The sequence below is a fragment of the Musca vetustissima genome, unplaced genomic scaffold (genome assembly GCF_032173495.1).
Source record: "Musca vetustissima isolate MV318-11 ecotype Yass unplaced genomic scaffold, APGP_CSIRO_Mvet_v1 utg100945, whole genome shotgun sequence".
Classification (NCBI taxonomy): Eukaryota; Metazoa; Arthropoda; class Insecta; order Diptera; family Muscidae; genus Musca; species Musca vetustissima.
In genome coordinates, this window is record NW_026882430.1 from 1 (window position 1) to 14,291 (window position 14,291).

Below are 14,291 nucleotides of genomic sequence, written 5' to 3' on the forward strand. Positions count from 1 at the left end.
AATCATCTCTTGCTTGTGGAGTGATGTTTGGCTTATAATAGTGGCCAAAAAAAAAAAAAAAATAATAATATAAATAAATAAATAAAAATAAAAAATCTATATATGTATAAATCAATTGCTGTTCGTTAGTCTCTCGCTAAAACTTCTTGAGAAAAATGGCTCAACGGATTTTTCTTATCTTAGTCTTGAAATAATGTGGAGCTTCAGGGAAAGGTTTAAAAGGTGAGAAATAATCGAAAACCGCGAAAAAAATTGCAAAAAATATTATGAAGCATTGTCAATTTTTTTGATATTTTCAAAGTATGTACATATTTTATTTTTTTCAATTGGATTGTCATTTATTTGAAAATATTTTAGGTGAGAATACAAAAAAAAAATAATAATAATAATTGTTAGAGCATATCATTGTATGTACACGCGATCATTGTACCACACGTTTCACGAATTTATTGGGGCAATGCAAGAATTGAAATCAGAAGACATTCGGAAATCCAGATTGTGTCCATTCAGAGAATTCTAATTCTAATATCCATCTAGCCAATGAAATATTGCAGCAACTATAATGTGAAATTTTGGTAGGAAGATTTGTCGATATCACATAAGAAAAATGCCGAGAGAGGGGAATAACATATATGGGGGCTATCGAAAACTTGAAAATGACAATTGATAATTTTTGCTAAGAGAAGCTCCGGAAATGTGCAATATTGCAGGTACCGTTGACCAAACCTCCGAACGCATCGAATAATGTGGAGTATCATTGGTATGGTTTATTTGCAAGCTTTCGTGAATATTGATAGGTACATTTTCAAGCAAAATATAAAATTACTGCGAAATACGAATTCAATTAGAAGGAACAAAACTTAAAGAAAAAAGAAGTAAGTCCTACAGCCAACTATACGATACCCTTCACCACTTTGGATATATTCTACATATGTCTCCTAACAGACGTCACTTTTTGAAAGAACACTTTCATGAAATTGAACGAACTTGAATATGTGGTCTTTATGCGTTTTCTGGAACCTATGCTAAATTTCATTTCATTCGGGAAAGTTTAGAGTCGTTTGAGTACAATGGGACTAATTTAAGTAAATCGATGCAAACTTGATACACGCTATTCGGTTGGCCGCACTCTTCAAAATTTAATCTCAATCTGACACCCGTTTGAAATATATATGGAAGCATCTGCGCTAATTTTAACAACACGTAATAACGCCATTCAAGAGTCAGATTTGATACGTAGTGCAAAATTTCGTGTCGAGCTATATATAAATGAAACGATTTCAACGTAACTTGCCAGAAATTGATGTATATTAACTTCAGTACATTGTACATTTGTGTGGATGAATGTACAAACTTTGGGTCTTTATAGCAGCTATATACAAATCTGAACCGATTTTCACGAAACTTAGCACATATAATTTAGAAGTTCAGTACGCTATGACATATTTCATTCAAATCGAAAAATCTATAGGGGTTTTGGTGCATCATTTACGTACAAATGACTGGCCCTTGAAAAATATTCTTTAATAAATCCACGCCTCAGTTGGCCCTTGAAAAATATTCTTTAATAAATCCACGCCTCAGTTGGCCCTTGAAAAATATTCTTTAATAAATCCACGCCTCAGTTGGCCCTTGAAAAATATTCTTTAATAAATCCACGCCTCAGTTGGCCCTTGAAAAATATTCTTTAATAAATCCACGCCTCAGTTGGCCCTTGAAAAATATTCTTTAATAAATCCACGCCTCAGTTGGCCCTTGAAAAATATTCTTTAATAAATCCACGCCTCAGTTGGCCCTTGAAAAATATTCTTTAATAAATCCACGCCTCAGTTGGCCCTTGAAAAATATTCTTTAATAAATCCACGCCTCAGTTGGCCCTTGAAAAATATTCTTTAATAAATCCACGCCTCAGTTGGCCCTTGAAAAATATTCTTTAATAAATCCACGCCTCAGTTGGCCCTTGAAAAATATAAATCCACGCCTCAGTTGGCCCTTGAAAAATATTCTTTAATAAATCCACGCCTCAGTTGGCCCTTGAAAAATATTCTTTAATAAATCCACGCCTCAGTTGGCCCTTGAAAAATATTCTTTAATAAATCCACGCCTCAGTTGGCCCTTGAAAAATATTCTTTAATAAATCCACGCCTCAGTTGGCCCTTGAAAAATATTCTTTAATAAATCCACGCCTCAGTTGGCCCTTGAAAAATATTCTTTAATAAATCCACGCCTCAGTTGGCCCTTGAAAAATATTCTTTAATAAATCCACGCCTCAGTTGGCCCTTGAAAAATATTCTTTAATAAATCCACGCCTCAGTTGGCCCTTGAAAAATATTCTTTAATAAATCCACGCCTCAGTTGGCCCTTGAAAAATATTCTTTAATAAATCCACGCCTCAGTTGGCCCTTGAAAAATATTCTTTAATAAATCCACGCCTCAGTTGGCCCTTGAAAAATATTCTTAAATAAATCCACGCCTCAGTTGGCCCTTGAAAAATATTCTTTAATAAATCCACGCCTCAGTTGGCCCTTGAAAAATATTCTTTAATAAATCCACGCCTCAGTTGGCCCTTGAAAAATATTCTTTAATAAATCCACGCCTCAGTTGGCCCTTGAAAAATATTCTTTAATAAATCCACGCCTCAGTTGGCCCTTGAAAAATATTCTTTAATAAATCCACGCCTCAGTTGGCCCTTGAAAAATATTCTTTAATAAATCCACGCCTCAGTTGGCCCTTGAAAAATATTCTTTAATAAATCCACGCCTCAGTTGGCCCTTGAAAAATATTCTTTAATAAATCCACGCCTCAGTTGGCCCTTGAAAAATATTCTTTAATAAATCCACGCCTCAGTTGGCCCTTGAAAAATATTCTTTAATAAATCCACGCCTCAGTTGGCCCTTGAAAAATATTCTTTAATAAATCCACGCCTCAGTTGGCCCTTGAATCTTTAATAAATCCACGCCTCAGTTGGCCCTTGAAAAATATTCTTTAATAAATCCACGCCTCAGTTGGCCCTTGAAAAATATTCTTTAATAAATCCACGCCTCAGTTGGCCCTTGAAAAATATTCTTTAATAAATCCACGCCTCAGTTGGCCCTTGAAAAATATTCTTTAATAAATCCACGCCTCAGTTGGCCCTTGAAAAATATTCTTTAATAAATCCACGCCTCAGTTGGCCCTTGAAAAATATTCTTTAATAAATCCACGCCTCAGTTGGCCCTTGAAAAATATTCTTTAATAAATCCACGCCTCAGTTGGCCCTTGAAAAATATTCTTTAATAAATCCACGCCTCAGTTGGCCCTTGAAAAATATTCTTTAATAAATCCACGCCTCAGTTGGCCCTTGAAAAATATTCTTTAATAAATCCACGCCTCAGTTGGCCCTTGAAAAATATTCTTTAATAAATCCACGCCTCAGTTGGCCCTTGAAAAATATTCTTTAATAAATCCACGCCTCAGTGGCCCTTGAAAAATATTCTTTAATACATCCACGCCTCAGTTGGCCCTTGAAAAATATTCTTTAATAAATCCACGCCTCAGTTGGCCCTTGAAAAATATTCTTTAATAAATCCACGCCTCAGTTGGCCCTTGAAAAATATTCTTTAATAAATCCACGCCTCAGTTGGCCCTTGAAAAATATTCTTTAATAAATCCACGCCTCAGTTGGCCCTTGAAAAATATTCTTTAATAAATCCACGCCTCAGTTGGCCCTTGAAAAATATTCTTTAATAAATCCACGCCTCAGTTGGCCCTTGATAAATCCACGCCTCAGTTGGCCCTTGAAAAATATTCTTTAATAAATCCACGCCTCAGTTGGCCCTTGAAAAATATTCTTTAATAAATCCACGCCTCAGTTGGCCCTTGAAAAATATTCTTTAATAAATCCACGCCTCAGTTGGCCCTTGAAAAATATTCTTTAATAAATCCAAAAATATTCTTTAATAAATCCACGCCTCAGTTGGCCCTTGAAAAATATTCTTTAATAAATCCACGCCTCAGTTGGCCCTTGAAAAATATTCTTTAATAAATCCACGCCTCAGTTGGCCCTTGAAAAATATTCTTTAATAAATCCACGCCTCAGTTGGCCCTTGAAAAATATTCTTTAATAAATCCACGCCTCAGTTGGCCCTTGAAAAATATTCTTTAATAAATCCACGCCTCAGTTGGCCCTTGAAAAATATTCTTTAATAAATCCACGCCTCAGTTGGCCCTTGAAAAATATTCTTTAATACATCCACGCCTCAGTTGGCCCTTGAAAAATATTCTTTAATAAATCCACGCCTCAGTTGGCCCTTGAAAAATATAATAAATAATATATTATTATATCTATATTATGTTATTAATTAATAAAATAAATAAAAACACAATGATATTGTGTTCCAATTTTTAAACAGTGAATTTGTACAGTGATTTATATTGAATTACGTTCGTATTGGAAAAGGTGTCGAAATTTAAATACAGTTGAAATCGGATATAATGGCTAGAGAAATTTGTTGTTATAAACGACATCATATAAAGAGCTGAATTTTTTCAGAGACTTTGTGATACACTCGTTATAGTCCATATGTCGTCATAAATGATTTCAACTGCAATCCAAATCTTTATGAGGGGTATATTAAATTTGTAATTTAGTTTTCACCAATTACAATCTTGATCGGAACAAAATTGAATGTCGATTTAGCATGAAAATATGTATGTAGTAATGTTGGTATATTCTCCGTATATCGGTATTGCTTTGAAATATTTAGTAAAAATAATAGTTACAATTTAACAATTAAAACTTCCTTAGTGAAGTATGGTGGCTAAGTGATGATGTATACATTTCTGACGATTTTCTATGCCATAAATCGTCAGAAATGTATACATGTGTTATTTGAAGATAATACAATGAACAGTGTGGAAAATTTGGGTCTTTCTTCAGGGTAGGAAAATCGTTAACCACATAATTCTCTTGATGTGAAAAAAGTCTTTGATTGCCAAACTAGTGTTGTACTGCGGATTATTACACGTTTTGGACGGTGTTAGATTGAGCCCATGTGAGTGAACTAAATGACAAATGTATTTATACTAACCAAGTAACAAGTGAAACCAGTAAGGAAAGTATTAAAGTCGGACGGGGCCGACTATATTATACCCTTCACCACTTTGGGTATTCAAATGAATCCTAACAGACGTCGAATTTTTGAAGGACCAATAAAATAAAATTGGATCCATAAAACCCTATACTAAAATTTTCATTTGGTCAGATATAGAGTTGTTTCTTACAATGGGACAAAATTATGTTAAAGCAAGTATCAATCGCACACCCGTTGATTGTTTGGAAAAATATCTGATAAACATGAAGAGTTTGGTGCACCATTTACATAAAATATGACCAAATTTTTTATAAAAGCTATATCGAAATCTAAGACGATTTCATTGAAACTTGTCACAGCATATCGGCCACATTTTGAATTCTTGGTGGATCATTTACTTAAAGTCAGTAGAAAATATATATGGTAGATCTAATTTGAACAGTTTTCAATAAAACTAAACTTTTATGTCAATCGGCCCAACTTTGGGCCTTTGGTGCACTTTTACTTAAAATCCGACAAAACTATATATAGGAACTATATCTAAATCTGAACGGATTTCAACATTCAATTTGTGCAAAATTTGCCAACCGGACTCACCTGGGGAGTTTGGTGCAGTATTTATATCTAACTTCTAAGTTATACTAAGTTCAGTACGAAAGATATATGTGGACTTCGATACACCAGTTACCTTAAATCGGGCGCAAATATATATGTGTATAGCTATATCTAAATCTGAACCGATTTTCAGGAAACTTCACACACATCATTCCAGACTCAATTTATTACGCCGTGCCAAATTTCGTGCAAATCGAAAGATAAATAGGAACCTTGGTACACCATTTACATTAAATCGGGCGAAAATATATATGGGAGCTATATCTAAATCTGAGCCGATTTTCAGGAAACTTAACTTTCGTGCAAATCGAAAGATATATAGGGACGTTGGTACACCATTTACATTAATTCGGACGCAAATATATATATGGGAGCTATATCTAAATCTGAACCGATTTCCAAATTTCAATAGGGTTCGTCCTTGGGCCAAATAAGTGGCATATGCCAAAATTTAATCCAATTCGGATCATAAATGCGGCCTTCACTTTGTTTACAATTTAACATTGACAGACAGACAGACGGACGGATGGACATGCATAAATCGACTTAAAAAGTGATCCTGTGCATATTCTCAAAAGGAACCATGTGTCTATCTCGTATCCTTTTGCCTTTTACAAACATATGCACAAAGACATAATACCCTGTACCACAGTGTGGTGAATATAACGGTATCCCTTAATATTCGGTATTTGGGTGTAATTTTACATTCGCCCAAGCTACCAAATATCCCCATCTAATAGTACCCCACATTTGTTGATGCTGTAATAAAGTCCTTCGATTTGCACGAAATTTGGCATAGCGCACTGAATTAAGTGTGGAAAGATCTTTGTTAAATTTGGTGAAAATCAGTTCAGATTTAGATATAATCGGCTGTAATTTGGCTTTTGGTTCTTATTTGGTTGAATGAATCGCACTAAAATTGTATATATTGGTCCACTCTTTGAGGTAGCTCCTATATAACGGTACTGAAAATATTCGGCATTTTGGGGAGTTTGTTTCAGTGTGGCTGTAATAGTATCCCCCATTGTTTGGTATTTTCTCATGTGGTGTCGAATCTTCATTCCAAAAATTAATATATATCCATTCTCATTGTAGTAGCTATAATATACCATAACGGGATATTGAAGGGTAACAAACATTTATGGGGTAACATTTCTATTTAGGCCTCCATACAGGTCCCACTCCATTTTCGGAATTGTGAAGACTTTGACCGAATTTTCTCATAGAGTATGCCATACATATTTCCCGTTATATTTTCGGTACGTTGAAGTTCTTTCCCCATTTTTCCAACCTGAGTGTCTATAACTTTGAACATTACTGTAAAAAATCATCAAATCATACTTCCTAATAGTGTTGTAACATTGTACCAATATGAATGTCCCGACAGATTTAAGGAATATACATATGAGAAGATATAAAAAGTTAGATTTTAACAAATTTTTACATGTTATTAGATCTCCTGACGTATTGAGGTATTTGTAATTTTATATCCACAGGTTCAATACGAACATCACTTTTTTATATGAACTTAATATTCATATGATTTTTTACACAACTTGAGGTATTTTATAGCGAACAATCGTTATTAATTTGAAAATCACTTTTTTGAGTTATGAGTGGTATATTAGTTTTCTCTGTGATACACATTATTAGTATCGGATATATGTGCCACCTGATTTCCCGCATAGCATAGCAACATTTGAACTATTATTGAACTAATATTATTATTTAAAGAAAATAATCTTGGGCATGGATCTTAGAATCAGATCTCTATTCCGCATGTCTTCTGACTTTCACCCTTGCATTTGTCCCAAATGTACGGGCATTCTATGGAAAATGTGTACTTTCAATGATACTTCTCAATTATTTTTAAAATTCTTACAAAAAAATTTTCAGTACAATGTCAATACAATTGAAAAAAAAAATATTTTCAAAATTTTCAATAATTGACAAATGAAAGCTTAAAGGAATGATACGCTACCAATTTTCGCTCAAAATATGTCAAAATAACAACTACGACGTGGTGCAATAAAAATAGCTCGATAATAAATTCGTGGAAATGCAAATATGCTTCAAAATATTTTTTTGCAAATTTTTCACGATTTTCAAATTTTTCTCATCTTTTAAACGTTTTAAACGTTGTCTTGCCTTAACAATATTGCTAAGAAATAATTTTCAGTATTTCAGATTTGTTTTTTTTTTTTTGCTTTTTTTATTCATACTTGCATAAACAATTTTTCTGGGTAAGAGATATATTTCGCCATATACCGATTTTGATCGTTACATTGGAAGCTATAGCACACACGCAATAAATTTGAATAATGTCATAGCATAGTGAACTGAGTCTAGAATTATGATGCACTAAGTTTCGTGAAAATCGGTTCAAATTTAGATATACTTGCCATATATAGTTTTGTCCGATTTTACGATGCACCAAAACCCCTATATATTTTTCGATTTGAATGAAATATGTCATAGCGTACTGAACTTCTAGAATTATATGTGCAAAGTTTCGTGAAAATCGGTTCAGATTTGTATATAGCTGCTATAAAGACCCAAAGTTTGTACGATTGACACAAAATTTTGTACAATGTACTGAAGTTAATATACATTAATTTCTGGCAAGTTACGTTGAAATCGTTTCATATTTAGATATAGCTCGACACGAAATTTTGCACTACGTATCAAATTGACTCTTGAATGACGTTATTACGTGTTGTTAAAATTAGCGCAGATGCTTCCATATATATTTCAAACGGGTGTCAGATTGAGATTAAATTTTGAAGAGTGCGGCCAACCAAATAGCGTGTATCAAGTTTGCTCTACATCGATTTACTTAAATTAGTCCCATTGTACTCAAACGACTCTAAACTTTCCCGAATGAAATGAAATTTAGCATAGGTTCCAGAAACGCATAAAGACCACATATTCAAGTTCTTTCAATTTCATGAAAGTGTTCTTTCGAAAAGGTGACGTCTGTTAGGAGACATATGTAGAATATATCCAAAGTAGTGAAGGGTATCGTATAGTTGGCCCCGTCTGACTTTACTTCTTTCCTTTATGGTTTTACCTTCTAATTGAATTCGTATTTCGCAGTAATTTTATATTTTGTTGAAAATGTACCTATCAATATTCACGAAAGCTTCCGAATAGACCCCATACAATGATACTCCACATTATTCGATGCGTTCGGAGGTTTGGTCAACGGTACCTGCAATATTCGGCATTTTGGGAGCTTCTCTTAGCAAAAATTATCAATATTGGTCCAAGTTTTCAGATAGCCCCCATATATGTTATTCCCCTTTGTTCGGCATTTTCTTATGTGGTGTCAAATCTTCCTACCAAAATTTCACATTATAGTTGCTGCAATATTTCATTGGCTGGATGGATATTAGAATTAGAATTCTCTGAATGGACACAATCTCGATTCCGAATGTCTTCTGATTTTCAATTCTTGCATTGCCCCAATAAATTCGTGAAACGTGTGCATACAATGATCGCGTGTACATTCAATGATATCCTTCTGAATTATTATTATTATTTTTTTTTTTTTTGTATTCTCACCTAAAATATTTTCAATACAATGACAATCCAATTGAAAAAAATAAAATATGTACATACTTTGAAAATTTCAAAAAAATTGACAATGCTTCATAATATTTTTTGCAATTTTTTTCGCGGTTTTCGATTATTTCTCACCTTTTAAACCTTTCCTGAAGCTCCACGATTATTTCAAGACTAAGATAAGAAAAATCCGTTCAGCCGTTCTCGAGTTTTAGCGAGACTAACGAACAGCAATTCATTTATACATATATAGATTTTTTATTTTTATTTATTTATTTATATTATTATTTTTTTTTTTTTTTTTTGGCCACTATTATAAGCCGAACATCACAACACAACCCACGGTGTTCCGAAAATATGTCAGTGTAAGGAAGAGGTGCTGTTGACCTGTAATCGGCCAAGATGGTGAAACTATCACGAAATATTGCCCAGGCTTGGAATAAAATTGCGCAGAAAGTTAGATTTCCGTGGTAGTTGTGTAGGGTATCGTATGGTCGGCCCCGTCCGACTATACTGCTCCACTCACTGGTATATACTTATTGTTTATAATGTCAAGCATTATTTGTAATCAATAAAAAACTTTATTTCCCTACACATATTCTGCCCAGTTTGACCCGCATAAAATAAAAACTGATTTTAGGTAATAAAACAGCAGCCAGCCACATTTTCATCCATTTAACTCGTTTTCTTTTGATGGCAATGGGAGTTCTCAGCATTGCCATTGTTGTGATAATTTACGATAAATGGAAATAAATAAGATGTCATTAACAAAATCATAAACCTGTTAACATAATTCATTAATATTCAATATTATAATCTATTTCACGATATACGTGACATTCCACAAAACACGGCCTATTCCGTCGCATTCCCCAAATCACTGCGCCCTGGCAATAATTTGCATAAAACGTTTTTGTTGTTGACAACTTCTCACACAGATCAAGTTCTTCGCGAGTTGTTGTTGCCGTCGATGGCTGAATGGGGACGATGATCGCGTGCCACATTGTTGGTAAAACAAACATAGTAAGAAATATAGTTCATGTTTGTAACAAAGCGAGTTCGCACAGACACACACACTGAAAAAATCCCATTCAACAGTGTCAAACAACATCAACATTTTGGACCAATCAATAACTAAAACTTCTAGATTAGAATAATATTGCCTGTTTGACATTGACCGTCGTTTGTAATCTTAGACGATACAACATAATTTATTCTATTGTGTCACATATATAAGAAGCTTTGATCGGGACATAAACATCATCATTCTCGAGTCACATCTTCAAGTGATCTAATCTAGAAAAAGTCAAAGTTCCAAAAGTAAAAAAAACCGAAAACAAAATGCGTGCTTTTATTGTCTTGTGTTTGGTGGCTGTTGCCTGTGCCGATAAATTGGGCTACAACTATAAACCTGTTGACCACTCCACTTCAGGATTATCATTCAAACCTGGTGTAGTCAGCGGCGGTGACTACTTTTACCCTGGCGATGATATTACAAACTTGCGCGAGCTTACCCAAACAGGAACTGTTGGCGGTGGTAACTTGGTTGGTGGTGTAGTGAGCGGCGGTGATATTCTTAACATTAAAGGTGGAGTTAATGCTGGTACCACCTACACTGCCCCCGCCGAATTGGAAAAGGAGTTCTACACTTTCACCGCTCCTGAAGCTGAATTTGTTGATGCCGATGCTGCTCAACGCGTTGCCGGTAGCTTGAAACAAGGTCTCCGTGTCATCTTCATCAAGGGCCCCGAAAACAATGGTTTGGAAAATGCTGCCTTGGCTTTGGCCAAACAAGCTGCCCAACAAGAAACCGCCATCTATGTCCTCAACAAACAAGCCGACCTCAACAGCTTGGCCAACAAACTTAACACCATCAACTCAGGCAATAACCAGAAACCCCAAGTCCACTTCGTCAAATATCGCACCCCTGAAGATGCCGCCAATGCCCAACGTGCCATCCAAAGCCAATACGAATTCTTGGGCGGTCGCTCCCTCAGTGTCAACGGTGGTGTTGCTCCCGTTCTTAACTTCGCTTCTCAGACTACTGTTGACGTGCGAACTTCCCCCGCCCAAGTGCCAGAGAAATCATACTTGCCCAGCTCCATCTTCCGTCGCGTCTAAATTCATTAGTTTGTTATAGTTAATGCTAATTTAGGACCATTGTTTTTTGTTTTTTAAGTTTCTTCTTGATCGCTGTGACATTGTTGACTAATGATTAAATGATTGATTGTGAATAAACGAACATCTATATATAAATAAAAATTAAATTTTGATTGTTTGATCGGTGTTAGCTATAGACTCCTAAATTACTGAACGGATTTTCATGAAATGTACATAATCGATTTTTGAGCAGTAGCACCCATACAAATTGCCTCTTGATTTTGGATTAGAATGGACCATGTTAGTAAATATACAAACCGCAGATAAATATTATCCAATGGTGAATATGTATACCTCTGTTTACTAAGTTCACAAACCACTTTTCTGTAGTAGTTGACAATTCGCAATTTGTTGTTATGAAAATGACAAAGATAGAAATATCAGATAGAGTTGCACTGAATAACAAAAGCAGTACTATGGTTTCCGTCGGTTGTATTTGCTACCCATTTTCCACAAAAAAAAAATGTGTATGATAATATAACATTCTTATCTAGGTTTTTAACCCCTTGAGCTCCGAATTTTTTGCGTCAATATAGAACTATATTCTGTGCACATATCAAATGCAACTATCATAAATAGGATATGAGCAAAATTTGACGTGGCTACATCTTTGCATTCAGGGGATACAGTGTCCTTTTTTCAGAAAAATAAAAGTCCAATGTAAAGAAAAGCAAATGCAATATCGAGGAAGAAATCACTTCTACTTATTGTTCGGTTTCTTTTTTACAATAATCAAAAGTGGTTTATACGATACCACTCGATCATACGAATCCATTTAAATAATTTGGACTGTTTACACAAATTGGTACTGTACACATTTTTTCACTCAATCATATATTGAACCAGTGAGCGGAGCAGTATAATCGGACGGCGCCGACCATATGATATCCTACACAACATTTACGAAAATCTAACTTTGTGTATTTTGTATTTCCCGATATTTGCACCCACTTGACCGACTAGAGGTCAACAGATTCCCTTCACCGTGGGTTGTGTTGTGGTGTTCGGCTTTCAATTGTGACCTATATATCGACTAAAGAAACAGAAAAAAGTAAGTTTTCAGTCCACTTCATCCGAAAATTATTATCTGATGGTCACCGAAAATTGTAGGCGTTGTCCTTGACCATACCTGGGATACTAACTAATATATTAATACGTAATCGCCTGTAAATATTTAAGTGTAACTCCCACATCCGAGTACATACGACAATATAATTGATATAAATTTAAAGGTCAAACATTTCTCTCGAATATACTATCAACTTCTCGGGTCTAGGTCAGGGGTAAATATATACGCTATAGAATACAAATTTTGTTATATTTCACACAAAAGTCAGGGGCCATTTGACCCACTAAATATTGACCGATCTTTATGAAAACAGGCATGCTTATTCTTTGGCGTGATCCCTTTTCTCCACGTTAAAATTCGCAATGTTTGGGCCATAATTGTGGCCTCTGGAGACAAAAATTAAGTATTTGGTCCATTTCATCCTCTAAATATTAACCGATCTTTAATTCTTTACCGCGTTTTTCAACCGAATACGCTGAAATTTGGTACATTGAGGTATCTCCACAAAAAATTATAAATATACGACCATTTTTTCTGGTAGCCCCCATATAGCGGTACCTCTTAATTTTCAGTATTTGGGGGTTTTGATCCCCTTAAAGCAAACTTGACACACGCTATTTCGTATGCTGCACTGTTTAAAATTTAATCTCAATAAATAAATGGAAATTATATATGGAATCTACGAGATATCTATATCTGAACCGATTTGAAGCAAACTTGCCAGAGATTAATTTATACTAATTTCAATACGTTGTGTCAATCGGCCTAGCTGTAGATCTTTAGTGCACAATTTACTTAAAATCGGACGAAAATATATACAGGAGGCTATGCCAAAATTCGTGCAAATCGAATGATTTTCAGAAACTTTGGAGCACCATTTACTTATAATCGGACGAAACTATGTATGGAAGCTATATCTAAATCTAAACCGATTTTCACAAAACTTAGCAGACATCATTCTAGACTTAATTTAGTACGCTACACCAAAATTCATGTCATTTACTCAAATTGGACGAAACTATATGTAAGCTATATCTATATCTGAACCGATTTTCTCGAAACTTAGCACACGTCATTTTAGACGTAATTCAATACGCTATACCACAATTCGTGCAAATCAAATGACTTTCAGGACTCTGGTGCGCCATTTACCTAAAATCGGGCGAAACTATATATGGGAGCTATATCTAAATCTGAACCGATTTTCAGGAAACTTAGCACACATCATTCTAGACCTAATTCAGTAGGCTATACCAAATTTCATGCAAATCGAAAGATATATAGGGACTTTGGTACACCATTTACCTTAGATCGGGCGAAATTATATATGGGAGCTATATCTAATTCTGAACCGATTTTCACGAAATTTAGAACACATCGTTCTAGACTTAATTATGTACGCTATGTCAAATTTCGTGCAAATCGAAAGATATATCGGGACTTTGGTACACCATTTACATAAAATCGGACGAAAATATATATGGGAGCTATATCTAAATCTGGAACGATTTTTCATAATTTCAATAGGGTTCGTCCTTGGGCCAAACAAATGAGCTGTGCCAAATTTCATCCAATTCGGATCACAAATGCGACCTGTACTTTGTTTACAATTTAACATGGACAGACGGACGGACGGACATGCATAAATCGAAAGTGTTTCTATGCTTATTTTCAAAAGGAACCATGGGTCTATCTCGATTATTTTTGCCTGTTACCAATATATGCACAAAGACATAATACCCTGTACCACAGTGTGGTGAAACTACATATGGGAGCTATATCTAAATATGAACCGATTCCAACAAAACTTT

At 34.8% G+C, this 14,291-nt stretch overlaps 1 protein-coding gene across 1 annotated transcript; it reads left to right on the forward strand.

The window, feature by feature from the left end:
* Positions 1–10,590: 10,590 nt before the first annotated feature.
* LOC133328829 (uncharacterized) lies at positions 10,591–11,413 on the forward strand. Its single transcript, XM_061537342.1, has one exon. It carries the CDS (start codon positions 10,593–10,595, stop codon positions 11,370–11,372), a length of 780 nt encoding a protein of 259 aa, XP_061393326.1. The 5' UTR covers positions 10,591–10,592; the 3' UTR covers positions 11,373–11,413.
* The last annotated feature ends 2,878 nt before the right edge of the window (positions 11,414–14,291 follow it).